Raw genomic sequence first — 26126 nt, forward strand, 5'->3', positions numbered from 1 at the left:
ATATCTAATTATCTTACAGAATCACAGACTGGTTGGGTTGGAAGGGACCTTGAGGACATCTGGTCCAACCCCTTGCTTTAGCAAGGACACCCAGAATAAGTTGTCCAGTACCGTGTCCAGGCAGCTTTTGGACATCTCCAAGGAAGAGACTCCACAGCCTTTCTGCACAACCTCTGCCAGTGCTCCACCACCCATGCAGTGCAGAAATGCTTCCTGGTGTTTAGTGGAACCTCTGCCTCTGTCCTGGCACTGGACACCACTGATAAGAGCCTGGCTCTGTCCTCTTTGCACCCTCCCTTTGGGTATTTGTAGACACCGATGACATCCCCCCCAAGCCTCCTCTGCTCCAGGCTGGACAGTCCCAGCTCTCCCAGCCCCTCCTCATAGGAAAAGCACCCGGAGAAGCCTGGTCTGAACTTACTGCCAGGACAGAATTTGGCACTGCTGACTCCTTTTCCCACTGCTAGTAGCAGCCCGGGAACAGCATAAATGCCCCTAGCCCCTGCGTGCCGTGGCGTCGGCTCGCTGGCACAGCGGGCTGCGGGGAGCCACGTGCCAGAGGAGCTCAGCGCTGCGTGCGTGCAGAGGTCCTTGGCCTCACCAGAGCTCAAAACCAGCTTTGTGTTTTTGGTGGTGAGGCAACAGGTTTGCCCTCCATCTGTGTGGAAATAGGGTCCTGATACCCACCTGAATTAGCATCGCTTGGTGCCCTGTTTTTCTGGTAGATGATGGTGACTGGGACAGAGTGGCCCTAAAAGCAGTGCCTCGTGCCTGCCACTCGGGTGGCTCACGAGCCCTAACTCCACAGATGCTTTGCTTGGGGTGTCCGGTGCTGGGAATTTGGTACCACGAAGCTCTTGGGAGTCAGCTCTTGTTGAGCTCCTGATGAAGCATGTGTGGCTCACTGACCTGCGCCTTGCAGACAGATGGACTTTGTCTCGGCAAAGTGTTACGCTGCTCATTTGTGGGTGGTTTGCTGGCAGGGAGTTGTCATTCTTCAGCAAAATGCTGTCCAGTTCTAAGTACTCACTGCCAGACTCCCTCTCTGCAAAGCCAAAACAACTTTGGCTTTTCTATGTTGTAGTTCTGAATAAAACTTTGAGTAACCTTTGTGAATTTTAGGACCACTGATCAAAGATGCACATAGTACAGAAACATTCACATCAGTTCAGGAAAAAAAAAAAAAGACCCACTCTCAAATTGAAATTCATTTCTAAATATCTTCTTCAGTGCTCTGTTGCTGAAATAAGATGTAAGCAGGTTTCTTACGGTCGCCTCTGCTATCGCATGCTTATGTTTAGATCACTGTGTATTTCTTTATCGGTGTGATGAACTACATTTTGGCATCTCCCATGCTTCATTTGGCAGAAAACTGACAGCCACCCTTAGGACTACGGTATTTTGGCACAAAAGATATCTACTGATGTAATAGGATATGTTGGAGCTGCATCACTGACAGCTTGCACGTTGTTGGTGTGTTAGTCCTGGAATCGGTTCTGTAACAGTTCTAGGAAATCTTTGGACTGACACTCCCAGTCAAAAAGTACTTACCTCGTAGATGTGGGCATCTTCTCAAGGAGAGATCATGTATTGCCTGGAGTTGTTGGTATGCTTGTGTACGTAGAGCTGAAGAACTCTATGGGCTTTACCTCGTGGAAGTTCCTGTCTACAGAAGCGAGCAATTGCGTAACCTTGCATTTTTTCTGCATGTAACACATTCCAGCTTCTTAGTTTAATCAAATTAGCCAAAATATCCATGAAGCTATTTTTAAAACAAAAAAGCTTATTTTTACAAATGGAGAAGTAGGATTTTATGTCTATAAACATAATGACTTGGCCTAATCTTTCTCATACACTGGAGTATTCAGTCCATATTTAGACTTTGGTCTGCAGATACTGTAATGTTACAACTTTTTGCTAGGTCTTAGTTACCCTTTGGATGGCAGACATGTAAAATCACTTTTACCAGCTTATGTGTTAGTTTGCTAAAAATGCCGGAGCTGAGGATAATGTGCTGTTACAAGAATTACTTCCTCACGTTTGCCTTGTGGTTGGCAGTAGTGGGATTTACGTGCCAAGGTGGGGATTTTGTGTGTTTAGAAGTTTCTGTCCCAGAGGCAATAACTCCACGTCAGAGTTACACAGCTGAAGTCAGGTTTTGAATATTTGTTTCTTCCATTTATGTGATGGAAAATACTTCTTCAAAAGCTCTATCTAAATGTTTTTATACAGCACTGTAGGTATCAATTTTGTCTTTTTTGTTTTATTTGTGGATGGGGGAACTATTTAAAAAAAACAGTCCCTTCCAGTTCTGTAATACAAAGCAGGGCACCATTGATTCAGTTTCTTCCTTAGGGTCAAATAAGATGTGGCACAGTTGGCAAAATCCATGTGATTTTGGCCTGGTATCGGCTTGGTTTGCTCAGCCCCGAGCAGAGCAGGCTGAGGGGAGGCCTCATGGAAGCCTGCAGCTCCCTCACAGCGAGCGGAGGGGCAGGCGCTGAGCTCTGCTCTCTGGGCACAGCGACAGGACCCGAGGGAACGGCATGGAGCTGGGACAGGGGAGGGTCGGGCTGGGGGTTAGGGAAAGGGTCTGCACCCAGAGGGGGTCAGGCACTGGGATGGGCTGCCCAGGGCAGTGATCACAGCGCCGAGCTGCTGGAGTTCAAGGAGCATTTGGACAGCGCTCTCAGAGGTAGGGTTTGGGTTTTGGGTGATCTTGTACAGAGTTAGGAGTTGGGCTCAATGGTCTTTGTGAGTCCCTTCCAACTCGGGGTATTCTGTGTTTCTGAATGTGATTCTGTTAGTTCAGAAGACGTGACTGTAGTTTGAATAAAGGTAAAGCTAAGGAATCTGACGTGTTTGTTGCTGCAGTCTGTGTTAGGTTGGTGTGTTGTTGGTTTTGTGTGTGTGTGTGAAGGGTTCTTGTTTTGTTTTGTTTTGTTTTTCTTCCTTTGTTTTTCCAGTATTGCTTCCAGTTTGCTAGATTTCACTTGTTAGTTTGGGGTAAGAGAAGTTTGAATGTTCTCAGATTGGAAATAAGCAATTCACTAACAATGTTGGTGACTAGTTTTGGAAGTGTCCTATAGTGTCTGCAAGGAAAAAATAAATCTGTGAAAGGGGGGAAAAAGTTGCTTTCACATCTTCCTGTTGAAAGTGAAGCTCAAAATGAAATTTGAGACCACTGTCTAGCATTTGCCTTTCAGGCAAGATTTTATACTAGTGTACCACTGTCACAGCCAACAGACTTTTATTGAAACACATAGGACATTCTCAAGATGCCATAAAACCTAGCCTGTGGGAAGGCCTGTTTTGGTCTTCAGCTTTAGTGGCCGTTCCCACTGTTGTGTACTCTACGCGTTAGGAACTCTGCAGATAAACATTTCTGGAGTTTTTAACCATGTCCTTGTCAGTGACCAACATGGATTTTGTTTTTCTTTTTTCCTCTGGTTCCTTTATCACTTCTCTTGCTTACCTGGCTTGCTAGGAAGCTCTCTGCTTGCTGAGCTCCTCGGAGGTCACTGGGGTCAGCTGTGGCGGGCAGATCTGGTACCGCACAATGCAGACCCATTAGTTACTCACCACTTGACTGTGCAGGATCTGCCCTGGGGTGCTGGGAGCGAAGCGAGGCTCTCAAAAACTGGTGATTGACGAGTAAATTCTGCTTGCATTGCTGCTGGGGTGCAGTGGCTTTGTTTGTCGTATGTCATTTTTCATGTGGGCTTTGGAGAGAAAGTTACTGGATTATGTAGTAGATTTAACTTCTGAAACTGGTTCCTAAACAAAACAAACAAACAAACAAAAAAAAATACAAAACACAGCTGTTTTCATGCCACGTACAGTAATTATCTCCATAACAACTTTTTTTAAAATTATCATCTATATTCAGCCTGGGGAAATTTTTAAAGATGTAATTTAAAACAAATATACAAGATAGACCATGGTAGTGCTTATTATTGTGAATATTGGCAGAGCTTGAATTTTTTATCTATTAATGTGCAGGAATGGATTCATTTTATTTGACCTTATTTTCAGCATAATGCCCAGTTTTCTTAGGCCATTCCAAGATCAAGATACCAAATAATTGAAAACTTGAGTGTATTAATACAGTTAATCCCTTCTATTTGTTAGCAATTATAGTTTGCATGGGGTTGTAAATACAGGGTGTTGGATTAGCTGCTGTTGTTAATACTCTTAATACACCAGTTATTCAAATATCCAAGATCCTTTAATCTTTCAGTAAGATGTTGGTAATAAAAGTTAAATTTGAAACATATTTTGAGTTGGTTAGTATAAATATATTTTTAAGGTTCATGGCTTTTTTTTAATTGTTTATTCAAGTCTTTGCAGTTATTTACAAATCATAGTATGGTAACTACCAATGTTCAGCAATATACTTGGCTGGATTTCTCTTACATGTGGAATGCAGACAAAGATCAGACCTTCAGTGCTGAGATCTGGTCTTTGCCTTCTGTTGTAAGCTGTGCTCAGAGGAGTGATGCACACAGAGGATGTAGCACTGCTGTGGGTATGGTGCATACATATTCACTGCCATTCCTGGCAAAAAAAAAAAAAAAGTCCAAAAAAAAGTTATTGAACGTCTGTTCTTGCAAGGATAAATTCAGAAGTGCGTAAGACCTGCATAAATTGTAGAGACATGGTTTAGTGGGTGACATTTGTGGTGGGGGGATGGTTGGACAAGATGGACAAGTCGGGGGCTTTTCTAACCTTAATGATTCTGTGATCCTATAAATATGGTCTTGTTGCCATCAGATATACAATATTTTCTACACAAAAAGTTCTGGAAGCCTGAAACTCCTATGTTGCTTTGTGGTATAACACAACCTTTAAGAAAATTACTTTTTCTAGTAGAGTTAAATTACGGGCATGAAAGAATGTGTATCTTCGATTAATTATGGAGTAGGAATTTCCAAATTGAAAGCTGAGCTTTACTGGCATTGAGAGAAATCTGTTGTTGTTGTTGTTCACAGATATTGGATTAACTAAGAAAGCCGTAGGTTTAGGACAGACACCAACACTTCGTATGGAATGTATACACACATGTGTGTATGTGTTTTTGCTTATCGTGCACCTTCCTGAAATCTCCTGCTTTACTAGGTTTTCATTCATGCGTGTGTGTGTGTGTATGTGAATAGTATTGTGAAGGAAAGGGGAAATGTTTGCTTTTTTTGTTTATTTATTTGCTTGCAGCCCAGGAGTGGAGTGACTGTTGCATCACCATTGCCCACAATCAAACAGTCAAACTCTATGAGCTGAGGAGAGATGCTGTCTCTAACGGTGTTGGCTTACAGCTTATCAGGCAATTAAAAAACTCAATGATTAAAGCAGCATGTTGGCTAATTAAGTCTATGCCACAGCACACATGAAGAGCAGAGTATCAGAAGAGCGTTTTGGTGTTCGGGAGTACGGCTGCGTGCTTTCAGCACCCAGGACCGTGTTTCCGAGGGCTCGGCAGGCGTGCTGCTGAAGAGCTGGGGCGGCGCGGAGGCCGCTCAGTGCCTCGGCCCAGGGCTCGCTCCTCGCTGAAGGCGCCCTTCCCAGCGCCGCGTGGTCGGGGCGTGCTGTGGGCACTGCTCCGCAACGGGGGCACAGCCCTCGCCTTGCCAGGCCTCAGCAGCGCCCAGAGGCTTCTGCCGGCCGCCAGGAGAGATGTGCGGGGTGGTGCCACAGGCCTTCAGCTGACAAATGGGCTGGCATGGCCTGAAACCGCTGCAAGTGGGAGCTGCTGCCCTGGTCTCCTTCTGCAAAGCACCCCAACGCTCCGGCACGATCTGCCGCTTGCAGCAGGGATGGACGCAAACTTGTTTGAAAGGAGTTGCTGAGCTGGAGCCCTGCTAAGTGCCAGCACGTAGAAATGGCACAGAAATGGCTGCTCTGTAAGGGTGCGGGTGGTGCTGCCGGCAGTCGGCGGGGTCCAGGCCTGTCGGAGGGCGGCGCGGTGCCGTGCTGGTGCCTTGCTGCACACAGCGCTCGCCGCATGCTCCAGGGCTGCATTGCTGCGATACGCCTGGCGTGCAGTTCTGTTATCGTGCTCTGGAGTTACAGATGCTGTGCTGCTAGCCTGTGGATCGTTGTATGCAATTCATAGGCTTTTCCTCAGAAGTAGCTGCCCATGTGAGTGGTAGGTTCCTTTCAGTCACTGCCTTTGAATCATCCTTTATTAAATTCAAGCATTGTTTGTACGCTCATACCAACTTAGGTCACCACTTCCAAGTTTGTCATGTAAGCTATTTTCTTCTGTTGGCAACAAGTGGTTTGCCTTCTTTTTTTTTTTTTTTTTTTTTTTAAAAATCTTCTTTGAATAGTATTCTTGGCTGGACTTTTTGTTCCCTTATGCCAGTGGACTCTAGGAGGGACTCCTGAATATTCAAATTGAGAACCCCGGGGCAGGAAAGAAAATTCACAGTCCTGTTCAAAGTGCAGCGCGTTCGTGTTGCTTCCTCCCCTCGCTGTCATACCCTTCCTGTATGGAGCTGCTGTTCACCCCCTTGGTGCTGCCAAGTCACCGACTCCCGGCGCTTGTGCTTGCGGGGCGCGGAGCTGCTGCCATGGCCGGCCCCTGCGGATGTGCAGCGTGGCCTGGATGGGGCCCTGAGGAGCTGGGCTGCAATGTCGGGCCTGCCTGCGTGTCCCGACAGCCTGTGCTCTATGCTAGTTAGAGTGAGATGCGTGTGCAGAGACGTGAGCTGATGTATTATTTTCCAAATTAGAAAAGTTTTTAAATGGTCTTCATTGTCAGCGGTCAGCTTAGGATGACCCGGGTGACCAAAATGCACTAACCTGGCCACTAAATCTTCCTCCCGTAAGGTGCGAGGGCACTGGCTAGCACATTCTAGATACCCTGGCTCCCAAAGATAGAATACATTTGGAGACACTACTGAGAACAGATGCTTTTATTCAATAAAAATCACCTATTGCCTTAACTCATGTCTATTTGAATCTTCACCTATGTCCAGACGGAGGTTTGCTTTGTGTAAGTGCTGCGTGGTGTTGTTGTAGGGACTGTGCCTGTGTGGATGAGTGCTGTGGTGTTTCTTTCCTACTCAGTGACAGCTCTGAGGGCTTTCTGGCATCCGAGCAAATCCTGTATTTCATGCCAGAAGTCCCCTTCATCATAAGGCCACACCATCAGGGACCATGTCTGGTTGCTCATGAGCTGGCTTGATCTGTCCTGCGTCTGTCCAGTGATTTGGGCTATCATGCTGCCGTGATACCTTGTATCAGGAGTTTTCACATCACACTGCCTCGTGTTTTCTCCTGGAAGGATTCATCCTCACCACAGTGAAGTCCCTGTCGTTCCGTGTTCAGCCTTGTCTCCCTGCTGCATGACGCTGGACGTGAGGTGCCGCCCCGCTCCCTGGTGTCCCTGGCCCCAGGCACCGTGCAGGGGGGCACCTGCAGCTCCTCCAGCCCCAGGCCGCGTGTGGGCTTGCTGCTGCTGCTGCTGGGGGTGTCCGTGTGGCTGCTGCACCCACATTCCCTAGGCGCAGGCCCTGCGGGCGCTCGCTGTTGTGCGTGCAGTGCCGTGCTCTTGCTTTCTCTGGAATTGTGCATTCAGGCACTCAGATGTTACCCCAAAGCGGTTTTCTGCAGGTGACGGAGCCTGGTGACTATTTCTGAGAACAATCCTGGGGGTGCTGGTTGTTGGGCTGCCCACTGGGGTTATTCTAACAGCCGATGGCAGCCGTGTGCTGGTGGTTGCTGCTGCGGGTGGCCACATGCATCACGCGGGTCCCGGGGCAGTGCAGGGTGCTCGTTCTGGCACTGCATGAGGGCAGCGGCCCCGGGCCCATCGTCAGCGCCAATAGGCACAGCGAGGCACAGCGGTGCTTTCCTGCCCCGAGCGGTACAGGGCTGCCGTTCAGAGTCCTTTTAAAATCTCAGCTCACTTGTGCTGTCCAGGTATTTTCTACTTTCAGTGTTAATCCGTTCTCTGCAGAAGGCATCTCACAGCTTCCCCTTGAAACCCAAAGATTTAAGTTCATTCTTTTCTGCTTCCTGTAACAGAGACCATGTCTCTTTCGTTACCTTTCTCGTGCTTGCTGTTTTATTTCTGCACTCTGATACACGGAACGATCTCCGTTTGCGTATCGTACAGAGGTCTCCAGAGAGCGTTCCTTACAGGCCCGTGTTCTGCATATTTCACTGTCAAACTGAACCTTTGTACCTCTGAGGTCATGTTACAGTATCTTGGCAGCTGGAAGTTTGTCAAAAACATTTGTTTTTGGCAAGTGCTCAGTTGGTTCCAGTAGGGCAAGGTGCAGTCGCTGAAGTCTAGTCTCAGTGGCAAGGTTTTTTTGTTTGTTTGTTTGTTTGTTTTGGGGGGGGAGCATGGGAAGAGGGGCAGTGCTATGGCATTGGCCTCATCAGCTGAAGCTGCTGAAGAACTGGAACTTGTTTTAGCTGCTGCTCCTGGGGTGTCCACTTCTAGGCTTGTTCCTGTAGAGATTTGTGGGTTTGGTTTGGGGGTCTTCTCACATGTTAGATTGGTTTCAAGGTCAATGAGGTCCTCAGATTTTGGAAGATCTTGTCTTCTAGTTCTACCAGCACGTGCTACCATTACTTTTTAGTTAGAGAAGGAGCTCTTTCCCCTTCCCTGCCTTGTGCTATTACAGGTGAGGCTGATATTGATCTTGGTGTCAGCTGTAATGCATCAGTTATTACCTCCAGCTCCTTTCAGAGTGCTTGATCACTGCTTCACCACTTTCAGTTCATTTACATCATTCCTGAAGTTTCCCTGAGGTATGGCCAAACCAGGATATTTACTCTTTCTAACAGGCTACCGTTTGCAGTGGTTGTTTTAGGTTGCCTTTCCTGTGTTTAAGAGTGTGACTGGGTTTGGGATGCACCATCCCGGGCAGGGAAGCTCTGTTTCTTAGTGTCTCCTAAAATTTAGGTACATGCAGTTTCTGTTGTTTCAAGAGGTGCTGGTTTCCAGTGTGTGAGATGTAGGTTGTACATAGCTTCAGTTTTTTTGGAAACACACAAGCTTCCAACAGGCAGTAGGTGTTTAGTATTTTTCTTGGAGTTTCTGATGTTTTTTCATGGGAGGTCCAAGCTCTAGGTTTTCTTGCTGTTTCTGCTGGAGATGCATGTTAATGAGTGCAAGGCTCTCTGGGCCATCCATGGCTCATTTATCTGTCTCAGGTTCTCTAGAGATCTGCTTCATCTGTTTTTCTGCAGTATTTGTTCTTGCCGAGGCTGTGAGCAGTATGGTTTCTGCATTATTCCACAGGAAGCTTCAGTTGCTTTTTGTATTCTCACCGTGTATTGTGTCTTGATTTAGACCCATTCACAGGAAAGGAGATCAGCAGAGAAGAAAGTAAACAAACGAGGGATTTATTTCATTTTTAATAGATGCTTATCTATCAGCATTGCAGGTTAGGCTGGACGGGAGAGACTGAGATTGGTGCAGTGACCTCTCAGAAAGGCACTGCCAGCTCAGTCCTTAAATACCAACCAAACACTTCAGGGCCTGGTGTTGCTGAGCGTTGCTTCATCCCATGGGGGCAGTCATTAGTCTGTCCCGCTGTACTGCTCCCCTTTGAATTCTGCCACCTTCCCCCGTGACAGCACGTACCCCTTCTTCAAGCACAAGGCTGCCACAACGGCACAGACCTTCTTTTCTTCCTGCTGTTCACCTTCTGCATTGCTCCTTTCAGCAGCTGCAGGGCAACCCAGCCTCCCAGGCAGTAGGAGGGGCAGGCAACAGTCTCTTCCTCCTGCCCTGTAATACACTATTTTGTCCCATCTTCTGTGTTTATTTCTTACTTATTTCTTTTAATTCAGCATTCAACAAGCCACTGCTTTTCTAAGTCCAGGTGCAAAACTGCCTTAAACTTATCTTAAAGTGTGTGTATGTAAAACCCCATTTTTTTCCATCTGTGTTAATTGATCTAATATTCTGTTACTTCTCCCATGCTTTTGTATCTTGAACTTAGTGACGCTCACTTTCCGTGCGTCAGGATGACAGCAGCTAGAGGGGACTGTTTTGGTACTGCTACTTGGGAAAACTGCGAGCTGTCAGAAACATTGACCTGGGCAGCACTGAATTTGTACTTGGAAGTTGTGCGAACCTATGCAATAAGCACATAGTATTTAAGTAACAGTTCAGATGTGGTAGGATCTGTGCTTTACCTTAGACTTGCAAGTATTTTTTTTTTCCTTGTTTGATTCCAGTTGGTTTGTCTATATTGATTTTGAAATATGGTATGCCGACGATACAAACATAATACACAGGTTATCAGCCTTGTGTTGGTCAACTATGAATGTACGCTTGGTACAAAATGCCACAACAATGCTACCCTCTTGGTGTGGATTTGCCTTAGCATCATCTGTAGGGATTGGTATTTACAGCATTGCAGTGGGAGAACGTGAAGGGTCACTGGAAGATGAGCAAAGATGAGCAAGAGATTTAAATCAAATGATAGTAAATAAATAAATAAATAAATAAAATGGCAAGGAGTTGTCAGTACACTTTTAAAGATGCTGTAGAAGATAAAAAATCTTAGTCTAAAATCATGATCTAAACAATTCTAGCAAAATATCTGTAATGGTAATATTGTTGGACCTGAAACCAATGATTTGAATAAACCTGGAATCTGTGAAACAGAGCTATATTAGAGGTTTTGTTTTCCAATAAATAAGTAGAAAGCCAAATGTAGAAATAGAGGGTATTTTTGCCTGTTTGCACTTTTTTCTTTTTTTGTCTGAATGCAGCATAGGTTGAAGGGAAGAGATTAAAAAGGCTCTGGGTACCACCTGAGACTGCATACTTAGAATATATGACTTTAGCAGGGCCAATTGTGTTGCTATATAATGCCAAGAAACCTTTCCAAATTAAAGGTTGTGGGGAATCCTTCAGTTAACATAGGACTCTTAGAAACATTTAATTCAAGCACTTAAAATTTAGTTTGTTTGTACCTTTTGTTCAGCTCGATATGCAAAGTCCAATCAGTCAGTTCTCCTCTATGTTCCTTGGAAGCTCAGCAAGTTTTCACTAAGTGAGTCAAGAATTTTTTTTCCTTAAAAAATGAGACTATTATTAGCTAAAAATAAACTTCACAAAATAGAACCTGCTTTCTATAATTCATCTACTTTTTTTCCATTTTCCACTGAACGAAACTGAAAAGAATTTTTCCAGGCTGTTAATTTGGTTTCATTTCATTCTCTCTCCTTTTATTTCTTATCTTTTTTTTTTTTTTTTTTTTAAATGAAAGATTTCTTACCCTGCCTAATTTTTTTTTCCTTTATTGAAAAGACTGTTTCCCTGTATGAACATATTCTTGCAACAGACTTAAGGCTTTCTTTTGGCTGCAGGGTATAATTTTGTAGGAAATGGAAACACTGGGGAGAAGAGAGACTACTTGTATGTTCATTTTGAAAAGCTGCTTGTTTTCGGGGTATTAGCAGCTCATGTGGTATCCATGTGTTTGAAAGCCTACTACTTTTCCTTGTAAGTCTGACCAATACAGTAACCAGTATGACACAAATAGACTTCAAATGGAAAGTCAGCATGAAAAGAGGCCTTAGTGGGATTCTGAATTCCAGGAAAAGGTCAGAATGGCTTTCAAGTGAAGGGAGCGGCCACGCGTGGTACATGTGTCCTGTTATTTTAACACAGATCCCGCATGGCTCTGCAGTCTAGACTCAAGTCAGGCTTGGTTTTGGGCGTAGGGTTTCTATTTGTGATTCTCTGTACTCAGAATGTGTGCAGTTAGATGAAATGGTAGGATAAAAATGGGCTCATGCTCCCCAAGACTTTGGGCTGCTTGTGGGGCTCAGCTGCAGCTGCACAGCCTGAAATAAAGGCAAACTTCCCAAGCTTTGTGCGTATTGGAGTGGGCGGTCTGTGCACATCTACTCGGCTCATGGACGTCATGCATAAAGCAGGCAGATCTCTCGTAACAAAGCCGCCCCGAGCGGTCTTGGTGTGCCCCTACCACGAGGACTGGCGCAGGTAACGCCAGGCCTGCGCCCAGGGGCTGCGCGGGGCGAGGGGGGGGCACGACAGAAAATCCCTTCCTTCTCAGGAAAGAGAAACTTCTTCTGAAAGGATGTGTAAGTCTTTTTCTGGCATCTTTCTTCTGTTCTTCCCAATGTCAGCTGAGCACATTGCTCTTTGGCTGGATACCAGAGGCATGAAATGAGGCTGTGTGGGGATGGGAACAGAGGGCCCAGAGCAAACAGCTGCTTACGAAGAACTGGAAGTAGGAGAAGCCAGGAACGAGAAGGCTGATAAAGCTGAGTTTGGGTTAGTGAATGGTGTCCTTCAGTGGATGGGAGAATTTGCACTAGAGAGGACAAAGAAAAGATTAATTTCAGTTATATTACAAAATGAATGAGAATTTTATGAAGGGCAAAGTATGGAAAAGATGGGAAGAAAGCCAAAGAGTCTGGAAGACATGAAATGTAATGTATCTAGTTTTAGACAGAAAAATAAAACGGAGATAAATGATCTTTCCACTTGGTTGCATCTCCAGTCTTTCAAAACTCTAAATTATTTAACTTACACAGACGTGACTGGGGAGAGGCTGGGGGCTAGATCACAGAATTTTCCCACAAGAGTGGTAAAAACAGAAAGCGAGGATGTGGTCAGGCCAGTGACTGCAGGAGAAGGGCAGGGTGGCTGAGGACACGATGAGCTGTGCCTCGCGGACAGGAGGGGAAGCGGGGCCTGGTCCGGCCCTGCAGAGCTGGAGGCTGCGTGAGAAGCTGGCTGCGCTCGAGGCAGCAAGGGCGCGAGGCACCGCAACAAGCACCAGCCTGGCAGGAGTCCCCCTGCTTTTCGTAAAGCAGTCCTTGCTAGCAGCCCCAGTGACCTAGTTCGATGGTATGTTCCTGCCACCGCTTCTTCAAACCTGCCTGTTTTCATTGGGTTCCCAAACAACGTTACTTTGGAGGTTTGAAAGCTTTATTCTGCACCTATCAATGTTTTTTTTCTTTTTTTTTTTTTTTTTTCCCCTTGGGCTTTTGTCACCTGCTGTCATCTATTTCCAAAAAGTCTTAGCTGTGAGCTCTGGTTTATTGACTCATCAGTTCTTCCTCATGATGACACAATTAACAACCCCTTACAGAATTAAATTGCGTTCAGAACTGTCCCTGGGCAGTCGGTGTTCAGCCACAAGTCCATGCCTGGTGTCTCTTATGCCATCCCGTGGGGCCACCTGGGACAGCAAGACATGGGGACAGAGATGGCATCGCCCTGCTGGAAACGTTAGCTGTGCATCTGTGGCTCTTGCTACAGCAACGTCCCAGAACACCACAAGGACTGGAAGCCCAGGGAACAAGCCCCGTGTCCTTTCTCAGGGGAGGACTGGGTGTTTTTACTCTTCCTCCTTGTCGTGGGGAAGATTTGAGAGCTACATGGACAATTGATCTCACAATACTGCCCTCCGCCATAGGTTGTCTTTTGGGGGCTGTCCTGGGGCAAGGTGGGGTGGGAGGAGTTGGAGTGCACCCCCCACCCCCCAAATAAAATAAAATGAAGTACTAGAATTGTGTTAGCTTTGGGTCACTTTGCTCTGTGATGAGCCTCTGCAGGTTGTTCATCGGAGAGATTGCTTTTTCTGCTTGTGCTTCAGTTTGTCTAGCCAATTTTTCAATATTTGATCCGATTTCGTGACAACAGTCTCGGCTGGCATATGGGAGGTAGGTGCAGAGCTGTTGCAGGGCCCTGCAGCAGCCTTGGCATCCCTTGGATGTACTCACTGGTCTTGATGTTTAAGCTCACAGCGTTGGCACTTAGTCATGGAGCAAATGGGGAGCTTCTACTGCTTAGAGTTGCATTTAAAAGCAGAAATATCATCGCACTTTTTATCCTCTGAGATTCCTGAAGTATGAATAACTTTCTTTAAATTTCATTACTGGTAGTGCTTCCTACTTACAGAAAAAAAAATATAGGTACTATAATCTGTAGAGCATGTTCTGTTATTTACAGATTTGCAAACTGATTTAACTTAGAATTTCTAAACATGATAAATAAAAAGTTTAGGTTTATGCGTAGCAGAGAGAGACAAAGTAGGTGAGGTTCTTAGCGGAGACTCCCACGCTTTGTAGCATGTTTACATCAAATTCAGGTTTGGGGTGTTTCGGATGTTGTGAGAACTTGTCAGTTAGTCACTTTCTGTAAATCCAGGCTGTAAATAAAAGTGGGATTCTCTAACAGGCTTTCACAAATGACTGTTTTCTGTCAATTTTGGATTACTTTTGAAACTTAGTAGGTCCCTGAGGCATCTTGTGACTCGTATAAATAAAGTAAAGAGAAGTTAGGAGTGTGTGGTTTTTGGTTGGTTTTCTGTTTGTTTTTAAACAAAAATTGCCTATTACCTAATAAGACCATACTTTCCATTTTGAAAACAAACACGCAGCAGTGTTGAAGTCTGCTTGTGGTCTGATGCAGGACTTGCTTATCTAGCTTTCATAACTGCCAAAAATGTTTAATTAGAAATTTCACAATCCCCAAGGTCTTGCTTTCTTGATAGTTTGAGTTTAGCCGTTTTGTTTGGATCATATACAAATCATATACAAAGCACGTGTGCAAGTTCCTCATACACGTCTGTTTCGTGGACTGATTAAAAACCTGTAGATCCCGTGCTGTCGTCATCATTTAAGGTTAGAAACCGGCTTGAAATCACAGCAGCTCCTGGATTGTTTTCTTCTTGTTGCTTCTATAAAAGTGCCAGTTCTTACCTATTAGTCACTGGCTTGACTCATTAAGTTCAAAATGAGTAGAAAAAGGGTTAAGTTGTGAAAACAAGCAGTTACGAAGTCAGCATTCTTCTGGAGGGAATATTTTATCCCTTGCTCGGTTGCCTACAGTTCTTATTTGCGTCTGCAGCTTCCTTATTCTGGCTCTGTGTGATGTTGTTCGGTTGAGGGGAAGGGCATGGGTGGGAGACATGGATGTTTTGTTCTGCATGTTTATTAATTTAAGACGTCCCTGAACGCGGGCCAAGATCCATCCCGGTTGGCTTCAGGCGCGGCGCAGAGGCCTCTGCTGCGATGGTCGTGGTGCCTGCGCTCAGCCGCCTGCCCCGGCAGCCTCCGCGCACGCAGGGCCCGAGCGCAGCAGCCGGCTGCATGGGGAACGCTGAGGCTTCATCGCGAGAAACAAGGATCGCTCCTGCAGAGCGAAAACTTGGCCTTCTGGACCAGTAAAGTCTGAATTCCAGAATCATCAAGGGGTGATCAACAGAAGGGGGGCAAGGGAGAGCAGGGGACAAAAGTAGCACTTTTTCCCCCCTCAGCTTTCAAAAAAAAAAAAAAAAAAAGTATTTTTTGGGGTCAGCGCAGGGGGAGGCTACTCAGTTCTTTAGTCACCTGTGAGCGAGACTTCATTCAACAGGCAGTCAGAATAAATGAACAATTTTAAAGTTGCATTCAACTATTTGAAAACAGCACATACGATGGGAGAATAGAGCAAAATGGAAATTTTCATGCCAGTATGTTTGCCTCTGACCGGCTGGCGTCATCCTCCCTTCAGTTAACAGTTCTGAGGCATCTCCAGTGTAATACATTCTGCTGCCTCCAACAAGCACTGTGCATTCTGGCTATTTCTGTAAGAGAAGAGGCTGATTTGGGTCTGTGTTCCCTGCTGTGATGCAGAAGTTAGCGAATCTTGTTGACAATGGAACTCAATGAATGTCGTGGCTGTTTCTGTATTTAGCATGTGGAAGTCAGCTATCTACCTTCATAATTGTATCTGTATGTTTCTTAAAAACGCAGAACTTGGTGCTTTATTATGTTTGTGCTTCTTCAGGTTTCGTAACTCATGTAGCAATCTTGAACTCTTCTCCCAGCTCGTCTTTGACAGGAGCTCTAATGTGCTTGAGCATCCTGCAAAAGCACAGTAGTGCCTCTGGGCCAGTTTGTTAGAATTAAATGCATGTAATTTGATTTAAAGCTGTGTCCTCAAATTGCAGAAACTGGGTATCAGCAGTTCATATAAAATTGTTGATATTCAGGCAATGAGCATGTACTTTAAAAGCACATATTTTGATACTAAAATTTAGTATTAAATCAACATGCTTGATTGCTTGATAAGCTTGTAAGTACACAAACATAGTGAATTCATACACAAAATGCACCTTCTCAGTGAAAACCTGAGGAGACTCAGAAATCAAAAAGGAAAAGTCTGTCCATTAGAGCTCCTGGAGGAACATTTAAATGCCCTTTTTTCTATAACTGTGGGAAAAAACTACTCACTTGAATGCATTGAGGAAAGTGACAAGTACTGGGGTAATATTATAAAAATACATTACTCTTATTCTTATTTTTTTGTTTTGTTTTGTTTTTCAGCCAGAAAACTTACAGAAGAATTGGCTTCGGGAGTTTTATCAGGTAAGGTAAAAGTTATTTTCTCTTCAAGTGCTATACTTGCTTGTTTGGTAGCTTGTTTACTAATGTAAAGATCTTCTGCTTTGTGAGTTTGAAGTCACTATTTTGTAGTCAAAACCAGTCTTAAAAAGTAGGTACCTTTTTGTCTTTCTAAGTAGTGAATAGTGTATAGGCATTACATTTTCTTCTTGACAGTTGTCTAGCTAAAAAGTCCCTGACACTTTATAAAAGTTACTTTAGTCTCACATGAAATGGTCTTTTAAGTCTCCCGAGTAAGAAATCTATTTGAGTAAATTCAATAAAATAAAAATGGTGACAGTCTAGTTTGTTTTTATTAATATTTAACATTTTTTTATGTTGGTTTGCAATAGATTATCCCTCCTATTTTCCCTTTATTTTTTTAGGCAATATGAAAATACTGAACTTGGACCCGTATTATAAAATGTTGAAAACATAACTCTTTTGAGCATAAAAGCTGCTCTAACAAATTCTGGTTTTGCAGTAGAGATTTGTTTTACTTGTTGATCTCATGCAGAAACGAGCAAGTAAGCAACGGAAAATGAGCACTAAAGGAACACCAAGGTGTTATGCTTTCTGTTTAGCATTATTAAGTGCTGTTTCACCGTGACAATTTATATCTGCCAGAATTGACAGATTTTCAGGTTCCTTTAAGCATGCTTAAATCTCCTATATAAAAATGGTTAATGTAACAGTATTCTGCTGTTCGAGTTTTAAAGTGAAACCACATCATACAGCAAACTTGACTTTTGATATTTTATCGTTGTTTTTTTTTTTTTTTTTGTAATTCAGAACATCCTGTAATTATTTACAAGGTCAAGTACATGCAATCTGCAATATTGTAAAACAGTGCAGTTTGCTTTTTTTCTGGCAAGTTTAATGTAATTACAAAAGCCTGAAATTAAATAGCCAGTCTTATATTCCACACTATCTGTCAGCTTCACAAAAGATTAACCTGATTTATTTTTCTTCTTCCGTCTTGTTTAATTACTGCCATATGTATGTGGTGCTCAAATGGTGGAGGTTTCTTCAGCTAATTCTGATTTGAAACCTCTGCACATCTTTTGAAAAGACTCTACGAAGAAAATATAAAGTAGATATAAATAGATAAAACCCATATTTTTTCAGATCACTGCCTATTTTATAGCATCACATTACTTCTGCATATTTACTGGCTACTGGCAAGACTCCGTAGACTTCCAGTTGTTACTAAAGTGGGGTGAGCGCTATGGAAACGTCTCCAAATACTTTGTGGAAAACAGGAAGAGGAGGGGAAAAAGAGAGCTGCTAGTATCCCAGAGCAGAGACCACTAATGTGTAACTGGACTTGGTCTGTCTTTGCTCCAGTGACTATCATGCGTATGAAGTTCAAAATAGGGAGAAAATGATTCATTGACACTCCCACGTGGCTGGACAGGTCCAGGATTATTCTGATCAACTGAAGTGTAACTGCAGCAGACCTGAACCCATCTCTCAGCTACAGTAGTTTCACTATGTCCTTCCTCCCTCTCCATTTCTCCGCCTTCCATATCTGCAATCTGAGAAAGCTATATTTAAAAAAAAAAAAAAGTTACCAGTTCCGCTTGTCACCAGCAGTAGTGTGAGACAGGCAGTCCTCGGCTTGTTTTGAGGAACAGTGCAGTCCAGGAGCCTTGAACCCTTCTTCGTTTCATCCGTGTGTTCAGTGGGATTGCTGTTTATACTGTGTTCACGAATGCAGTAGGAAGTGGAATTATAGGTTATACAAAAAGCTTTTTAGGGAAGAGACTAATATGCTTGTACTAAAAGTAGCACAGCACAGTCCTGACACTAGACTACATAGCAGCCTAGTAAACGTACGACTTCAGAATTTTTTTTAACTTTGTATTGTGCACGCTTGCTGGAAGCCCTCTACAAATTGAGGTGCATCAGAAGCACTGGAAAATGACTTACAAGAAGACTCTTAATACTTCTTCATAAACTCGAAACCCAGATAAACCGCAGACCACAATTTTTTTCCATTCTTCTGAGGAATTCAATTTGCATATGTAGTTGTGTCAATACAGTTTGCATAACTTCTGAGGATGAAGTCCTTTTGCAAGCAGTCAAAATAATCTCCACAAAAAGAAAGCACTCTGGTAAAAATGTTTCTAGAAACAAAACCCCATAATAGAAAATGTCTTCATCTTTGAATAGATGTCAACATATTAATGAAGGAGCATTTTTGTGGCTTGTTTTTAAGTTCCAACAAATTAAAATAGACATTTCAATTGCTGTGAAAGGTAGATACAGGTCATAATCTGCATTATCATGGATTATTTGCTATATGCATTTCCCAGAATGTGGTAGCATGTGGAGGACTAAAATAACATTTACATGTCACATGCTGAGATCTTTAAACTTCTGTCATTGTTCTACAAATATCTAGAATTGTTAATATGAATTGTTAATATGTTAATGTGATTGTTAACATGAAAAATCTAATGCTGTTAAATTACACAGTCTGAGAAATGCAAATGGAAAAAATATTTTAAATTTCACGTGTGTTTTTAATGACAAATTACAACATAGTAGCCCTCAAAGTACCGTGCTATTTTATTGCCTTTGACAGCACAATTGATACGGCTGAGAAATGTTGCTTTGTCTGGTCTGTTTTCCTTGGATACATCAGTCTCTGGTCTTGCAAAATTGAAGTCTGCATTTTGGATGACAGCCGACTTTGTATTTAAAAATTGATTTCACTATCAAACACTGGGTAGCCTACTGCCAGTTTTCTACTATTTGCTAGTTTCCCCCCAAGGAAAAATGAAACAAAATGGAGGAGCGGTCCGGCTGAACTCAGTTCCAGATCCTCACGGGTATCGGCCCTTGGCGTGTTCCCCGCGAAGCAGTGGCGGAGCCGTTCCCGTCTGTGTCCTGTAGCACTGAACGGGCGGCGCGTTTGATGCGCCTTTGACAACTGGCTGGCTGCTCGGAGGAAAGGAATGGCCCCGGTCTCAAACTTGCTTGCTTTCTTGTTTCCCATTGTCAACTTTATCGTACAGCTTATCCTCCTCGCTACGCTACATTTTCCCGTCAGTGAATACGTGGTGTTCATTTTGTGGTTTCACAACACTTCTTATGATATATGCAGCAGGTATTGTGTTCTCATTATGTGTAGATCAGCAAGAAGGCTTCAAGCCGGGCTAGATAAGCTTTCACACACACACAAAAAAAACAACACATCGGCGTCTTTAGTAGTGAGATATTTTAAGAACAAGAAAAGGCTTCTGAGGAATCCATCCACCTGTCCATTAATGCTTAACAAACTGGTCAAAGTACATCGTCTAATTAAAGCATAATATCACCATAAAATTCCCCAAATGACTGAGGAACACTGTGTTCCTTCTCTTCCGTGGATTACAATATTAACTTTAAAGTTAGCATATTTTAAATTACCTATAAAGTAAATAAACAAATATCACCTCTCCTCCTGTGTTCCTCCTCTTTTCCCCCGTGCTCCATCCCCTACCTGAGGCGTGGTGCCGCGGGGACCTGTGGCCCAACCTCACGGGGTGTGTGAAGCTGTAGCCAGGAATTTGGCTGCTATTTTGCGGCTTATTTTAGGACAGCAAATTATATGTTGTTGGCCTGGAAAGTTCAAGGAGCTCCTGTATGCTTTTTAAAAAAAAAAAAAAAAAAAAGGAACCCCCATCTTCCCCCCCTTTGGTGGAGAATGGAAAGTGTTTTAATGAGGCTGACAAAGGCCATGCTGATTTTTTTTTCTTTTTGTGGCTCTCTTTTTGCTGCAGTAGAGAAGGTACAAGCTGTGCTTCGCTTTTTAGCTGAACAGGAGGAAAAAGGAGCACTAAATGAGCTGGCTGCCAGCTGAGACTTTGCTTTTCTGCTTGTGAAGCTTGGAGTTGGAAAGGACAGCGAGTGGTTGTGCTTTGCTCAGTATTTAAAGCATGCTTTGGTTTGGGGGTAGGGGGCTAGGTTCAGGACTTCCAGTCTTAGGTTAAAGCTTTTCTTCGTTCATCATTGCAGCCAGTGCCTCCTCTCTGCAAAGAAGCCATCAAGATTAAGGAAATGATTACATTCCCATTAGTAGCCATAGACATTACAGAAATCTACTTTTCTCCTCTGTGTGGTGCTGCTGACTCAAATGGTTGTGTCGCCATTCTTCATATCTATCCTTATGCATGAAAGAGGGTATGATTTTTCTGCAGAAACGAGATCATACACAAAGCTTGCATTTTGAGTATTTTTTAGGTGGAGGTGAGGATGCAGAAGGTGATGGCAATTCCTGCAATTCTTCTTTCTTGTGGCCGTGGCAGGGAGCAGACCTAAACTGAAGTGAGAATTGGGCACGTTTCTCGAGCTGCCATACTTCGGTGGTGAGGTCTGGGTGCTGCACGAGGCGGGGGCGGTGGGGCAGTGCCCTGCCCGGTGGCTGCTGTGCCCAGCCGAGCCTGTCACCGTTCCCTGACAAAATGCTGGGCTGCCGACGTGCCAGCCCTCTGGTGGGTGTATCTCAGCTCCATTTGACAGTTCTCTTAAGGGTTTGTTTTTGAAGTCCCTTTCTTCCAGGGGCTGGCCACAGCTAACTTAGTTGAAAATGTCTTCGCCTGAGCAAAGATGTGCTTGTGGTTGAAAAGGCGTGGACTCCTATGTCAGAGCGAAACATTAGGCGTTGCCTGTGACTTCAGACCAAAAAATAGGTCGTATGGAAAAAAGTGATTTAGAGCAACTTTCAGCGTTACAGGTAGAACTGGTGTTAAAACAGGCAGCATAGTTTTCTGATACTGACTAAAATCACAGACTTAATGTAAATAACGTCTGATTTTTCAGCGTTAGGTTATCAGTGCACATATCAGTGAAACTTAGCTGTAACAACCTTAAAAACATTATTTTGTTCTGAGAATTAGTTTGCATATAACCCTCGTGAATAGCATGAAAAATGATTTAATATTTTATAGTCATGTATATATTAGTATATATATACACTAATATATATAGTCATAATATATATATTTTATATATATATAGTCATATTGTGGAAAGTCTTGTTCTTCTTAGATACAGAAATTACAGTAACTTGCACATTGAACTTGAACCAAAGTTGATAGTTAAAACCATTATTGATTGTTTAACTGACATTAATTTTCCCCCTATCCCTATGATTACTAAATAATTCACTGTTTTTCTTCTCTAATATTGCTCTCATCGCTGATACTCAAAATCTACTAGCTTAAGCTGAAAATTTCTATGTATGTGCCTTACTCTGAGTTTTGGAGGAAACATCCAGGGGAGAAAAAAAAAATCTTTATTCTGTAAATAAGACCTAGAAAAATATTTAATTACTGATCTGAAAAAATAAACATAGCCACATGCTGGTAGTGACCGCTTCTTTACAAAACTGTACAGCCTGCAGGTTGCAGAGTAGGGACTTGGAAGCCCCCTGTTTTCAGTTTTTAGCCAGTTAAAGAGCTGTGCTTTGTCCTTCCTTTGAAGACCATGGAGGTGGAAGCCACGGGCTGGGGCTGCAGGGAAGGAGAGCCGGGGAGGGCAGCCAGGGGAGGAGAGGCACCGAAATGGGAAGCAAAGCCCCGTCTGCAGCGGGGGCTGAGGACAGGGACCAGGAGCCGGGTGGCCGGAGCGCAGGCGTCCCAGGGCTGGGGGCCCCTGACCTGTGGGTGTCGCGGTCCCGGGCCCTCGGAGCACCTTGGGGAGCAGCCCAGGCATCCCCCAGCCCTGAGCCGTGGGTGGGGAGAGGTCTGTGAGTGTCCTTTCTCCAGGTCTTAAACCTTGAACAAGTGGTAGAGGGGAGTGTATAGCTGCTGGTGATAACATATTGCAATGTTACTTTGAAGGGTTTTAAGAAAAATCTTTCAGGAGTTGCTGAAGAATGGCACTTAGGTATCGTGAAATGCAGAGAGCTCAAAATGCCGGTCATGGATTTACCTGTTGTGAGCCTGTGTGATGAGTAATCGCAGATCAGTTTCTTCCTGTCCCTAGTTTACTGTGTGCTATTAAACTGTATTAAAATTTAAGTAGCAATTGCTAGGCAGTGACTTGCTCTGCTGTGGTCACGCTGCGGTCTAATAATACCCCAGCAGTAATGCTCAGCTGTGGATATTCAAATCTGCGTTGAGGTCACGCAGCGGTAACCCCTTCACCCGGCCTTTCTTTTTCTTTCCTTAAATAGCTCTGTGCCCTCAGAGCACAGCCCTGGCTTGCAGCAGCAGCGGGGACCAGTTCTCCCCTGCAGGCCAGACACCAGCCTTTACCTCCCCTAGCAAGCAAAGAGCAGCGAGGCGCCGTCCATCCCCTGCGGCAGCGCTCGCGGTCCTGCCCGGCTCCGGCCGTCTTGCCGTGGGAGCGGGGCAGCGCTGGGACCCCTCAGCGCCCACGCTCTCCTCGCCATCCTCTGCCTGGAGCACCTCGCGGCACTCAGCTGCTCCATGAGCTGGGAAGAGGGTTCACTGCCCGATCTCGTGCAGCATAACCTTCGAACAACTCGGGCTCCACAATGTAAGAAGGATACAGAACTCTTAGAGAGTGTCCAAAAGAAGGCAACAAACTGGGTGATCGTTAAGGTCCCTTCCCACCCAAGCTGTTGTACGATTCTGTGTAGAAGCTGGATTTTCTGGATGACTGCTGCTTGGTGGTGCACTTGCAAAAATTGTATGCTCAAAAACATAAAATATAAAGAAACTGCAAATACTTTGAATACTTTAGAACTACAGATGCTAAATTGACTGCATATTTTACAGTGCACAAGAAAATGTAAACTACAAGAAAAGCTTCAGTTCGATACTTAAACTACATGAATAGATTTTTAAGTGATCCTAGCTGTGGAAGTTAGAGGTTCAAGTTCCTCGTTTGCCTTGTTTGAACCGAGGTGTGAAAGCAGTGCCCTCATCCCTGTGCACACAGTACCCCTTCTGTGAGAGGCTGGCCTCTCTGCTGCATGGCCGTAAGGGCGTGCGGTGCTGTGTCCTCTCCCAGCGCCCTGCAGCACTGCTGCTGCTCCAGCAGCCCTCTGCCCTGCACTGAGGCAGGCGTGGGGCACCAACAACGCGGGGCCGCTCTCCTCTGCCCCATCCCCTCGCCTCTCTCCTGTCAGCATAGGTTAGAAATAGGAATGGAAAAAAGCATCCTATATTGTTGACCAGTTTTATATCTATACCAGTTAGATACCCATAATTATAATAATAGTCGATTACCCATATCCCCAAAAAAGAACTTTTCATTGGTGCTTCCTTTACACTACTTTTGTGTATCCAGAAATTAATAATGCCCAACTTCTTAAAAATACTGTTCCACTGCAGATGCAAATTCAGTGTTTATGTGATCTATTATATGATCTGTAACCTCTGGCAACTGAGAGTTTTCAGCTCTGAAGCATTCATTATTCATTATTATGTACTGTTTGTTCTTTCATCACAGTAGAAAACTAGTAAAAGGTAATGAAGCAAGGCCAATTTGCTCATAGTTGGAGGGTATTTATTATAAGAGAGGATGTAGCTGGTATTCAGGTATGTTTTTGTGGTGTAACCTCCAAGGAATGCCACTAAGGCCTCCCACTGCTATTAAGCCACTGCCATTTCCTCATTTTAAAAAGTGGCGTATATATGTTTTTGTTGTTATTTTACCTGCTGTGATTTCAGACTCTCAGGGATTTGAATATGAACAAAAATGTGTCCTGCATCTAAGTTCAGACTCTGGAAATTGCTAGACTTCCATATTTTCTGTTGTTATTGCTGTAGCACAGCAAATAATTTCACCAGCATTTTCTCTTTGCAAGAATCCCATGCTCAGGGCTCCCCATTACTCATCCTTAATGCATGTGGAATTGCTGATGCTTAGATCCTCTTTGAAAGCATTCATTTTACTTTTACCGTAACAATGTATTCATTTTATTAGCTTTGTAAGATGAGATCCTAATACTATGCAAACTATTGTAGCACTAAAAATGTATCCTGTTTTGTGACAGTACTTTTTTTGCTTTGTTTGCAGTTACTAGATGTGTTACTTTGAAACAGTTAGACTTGGATTTGTTTGCTTTACAAGATTAAATAGTCACAATTGTTTTCTAATTGTGGTAACTTCATAGAGCTCTCCAAATAGGTAAGATCAGTAGTTGGAAGCCAGAACTGATTTGGAGCAATAAACTGGTTTGGACATTTGGAGCAAAACTGATTTGGAGCACATGGAGAGTTGGGACTGCATGCTGTTTAGGGACCACAAACAAGCTCTGTTACGAAGTTTGACTTCACAGCCTGGGTTTAGTTAACAGTTATCTCCTAGATAGTACAGAAAATCAACCAAGCAATCAAACTTCACAGAGATCTTTGTTTACTCCTTGGTTGTTACTGGACTCTGACGGTGGGCTGCTGGCTCCCACGAGGCAATGCTACCCCTGTGCTTTTGGATGTTGCGCTGTTGTTGCTTCTGTAGATGCTTGGTGTTTGGTTGGATGGTGTACTTTTATAGTGATTGTAAATTGGACACATCACTTTGCAAGATAATTAGCACAGCAGAAGTGTCCATCTCTGCAGGAGAGAGAGCACTCAGGGGCTGAAGCAAAAGCGCGGTGGTCCTGCCTTGCACAGCTTCAGACTGGCGGTGTGGCTGTGAAGCACAGCTTGCTCCCTGTCCTGTGGGTGAGGCTGGCAGCTCGCCAGTGTGTTATCCTTGGGAAGAAAGGGGCAGCCGCACGGGCTTGCTCGTTTTGCCATGTGTGCTGTGCAGGCAGAGCCCCCAGACAGCCTGGTCAGCTCCGCTCCCTCCTGCCATTGCCCACCACTCACTGGAGAGGTTCACCTGAGATTTTGGTCTCCAGAGCCTTTCCAGAGCCTGGCATTACTGTCTAACTGGTCTTCTAAAAGGAAAAGCAGATATTCAGACTTTTGGAAATCAAAACCTGTCTCCTGAGTGTTGGTGGCTGTACCAAGAAGGAGCGTGTTCACAACCATGTTGAAAGATGCATGTCCCATTCAGCACCAAGTGTGGTGTTGGACAAGATAGATGAAGAAAAACTTTCTCCGTGAAGCTTTCTCTTGTAATTGTAAATCTATAAAATCAGCTAGTATTAATGTAAGCTTTCACAGTTATATCAAATGTACATCAACGGAAAAGCAGGTGCATGTGCCGAGTTGGTTAAAACTACACGGGCTCTGGGTATTTTTATCTATCCTATCTGAACTATGCTTTTTTTTTTTCTTTTTTCAGTTGAACTTTTTATTGGGTCCTGTTGTAGTTTGTCCTCAGTCCTTGCTGATGACAGCCTGTTTTTAAAACGAGATTGCTGTGTAGCACGGTTTGTTCATTAACGCCAGTTTGTGTCCGAGTGAAGTGCACGAAGATCCACAAAATACATGTGGGAAAGGGCATTTACTTCTCCCCTTTACACTTGTCAGTACCTTACTTCAAAAAGCTTCACAAAACAGACCTACACCAAGATTTGTTTCAGTTAGGGGGAATCTCAGGTTTGGAAGAAGAAGTGACTTGTCAGAAATCACGAAGAAGCCAGCAGCTCTTCTCATCTTGGTTTTGTGAGCTGAGGCTAGCAGCCTGGCTACTTGAGTTTACGGGGCGACCTGTAAATGGGTGCGTGCTGTATTCCCACCGGCTCTGCCATTTGTAAGCCCCTTTGGGCTTCTTGCGGCCACCAGGCCTGGTGCGGCCTTCACCCTGTGGGGTGAAACGGGGGCCTGACGGACGGCACGGCATGGCGCGTGGCATCGCGTGGCCATGGCACGGTCATTGCTACCTGCCAATGTCCC

General features: G+C 44.2%; 1 protein-coding gene across 1 annotated transcript in view; it reads left to right on the forward strand.

Moving 5' to 3' along the window:
• The window catches only part of INPP5A (inositol polyphosphate-5-phosphatase A), a 241468-nt gene that overhangs the window by 41374 nt on the left and 173968 nt on the right, over positions 1-26126 (forward strand). Inside the window, exon 2 of the mRNA XM_084290142.1 lies at positions 16321-16362. Coding sequence (XP_084146268.1) covers positions 16321-16362 — 42 coding nt within the window. The remainder of the gene's footprint in view (positions 1-16320; positions 16363-26126) is intronic.

Source organism: Netta rufina (genome assembly GCF_964035555.1).
Source record: "Netta rufina genome assembly, chromosome: 7".
Lineage (NCBI taxonomy): Eukaryota > Metazoa > Chordata > Aves > Anseriformes > Anatidae > Netta > Netta rufina.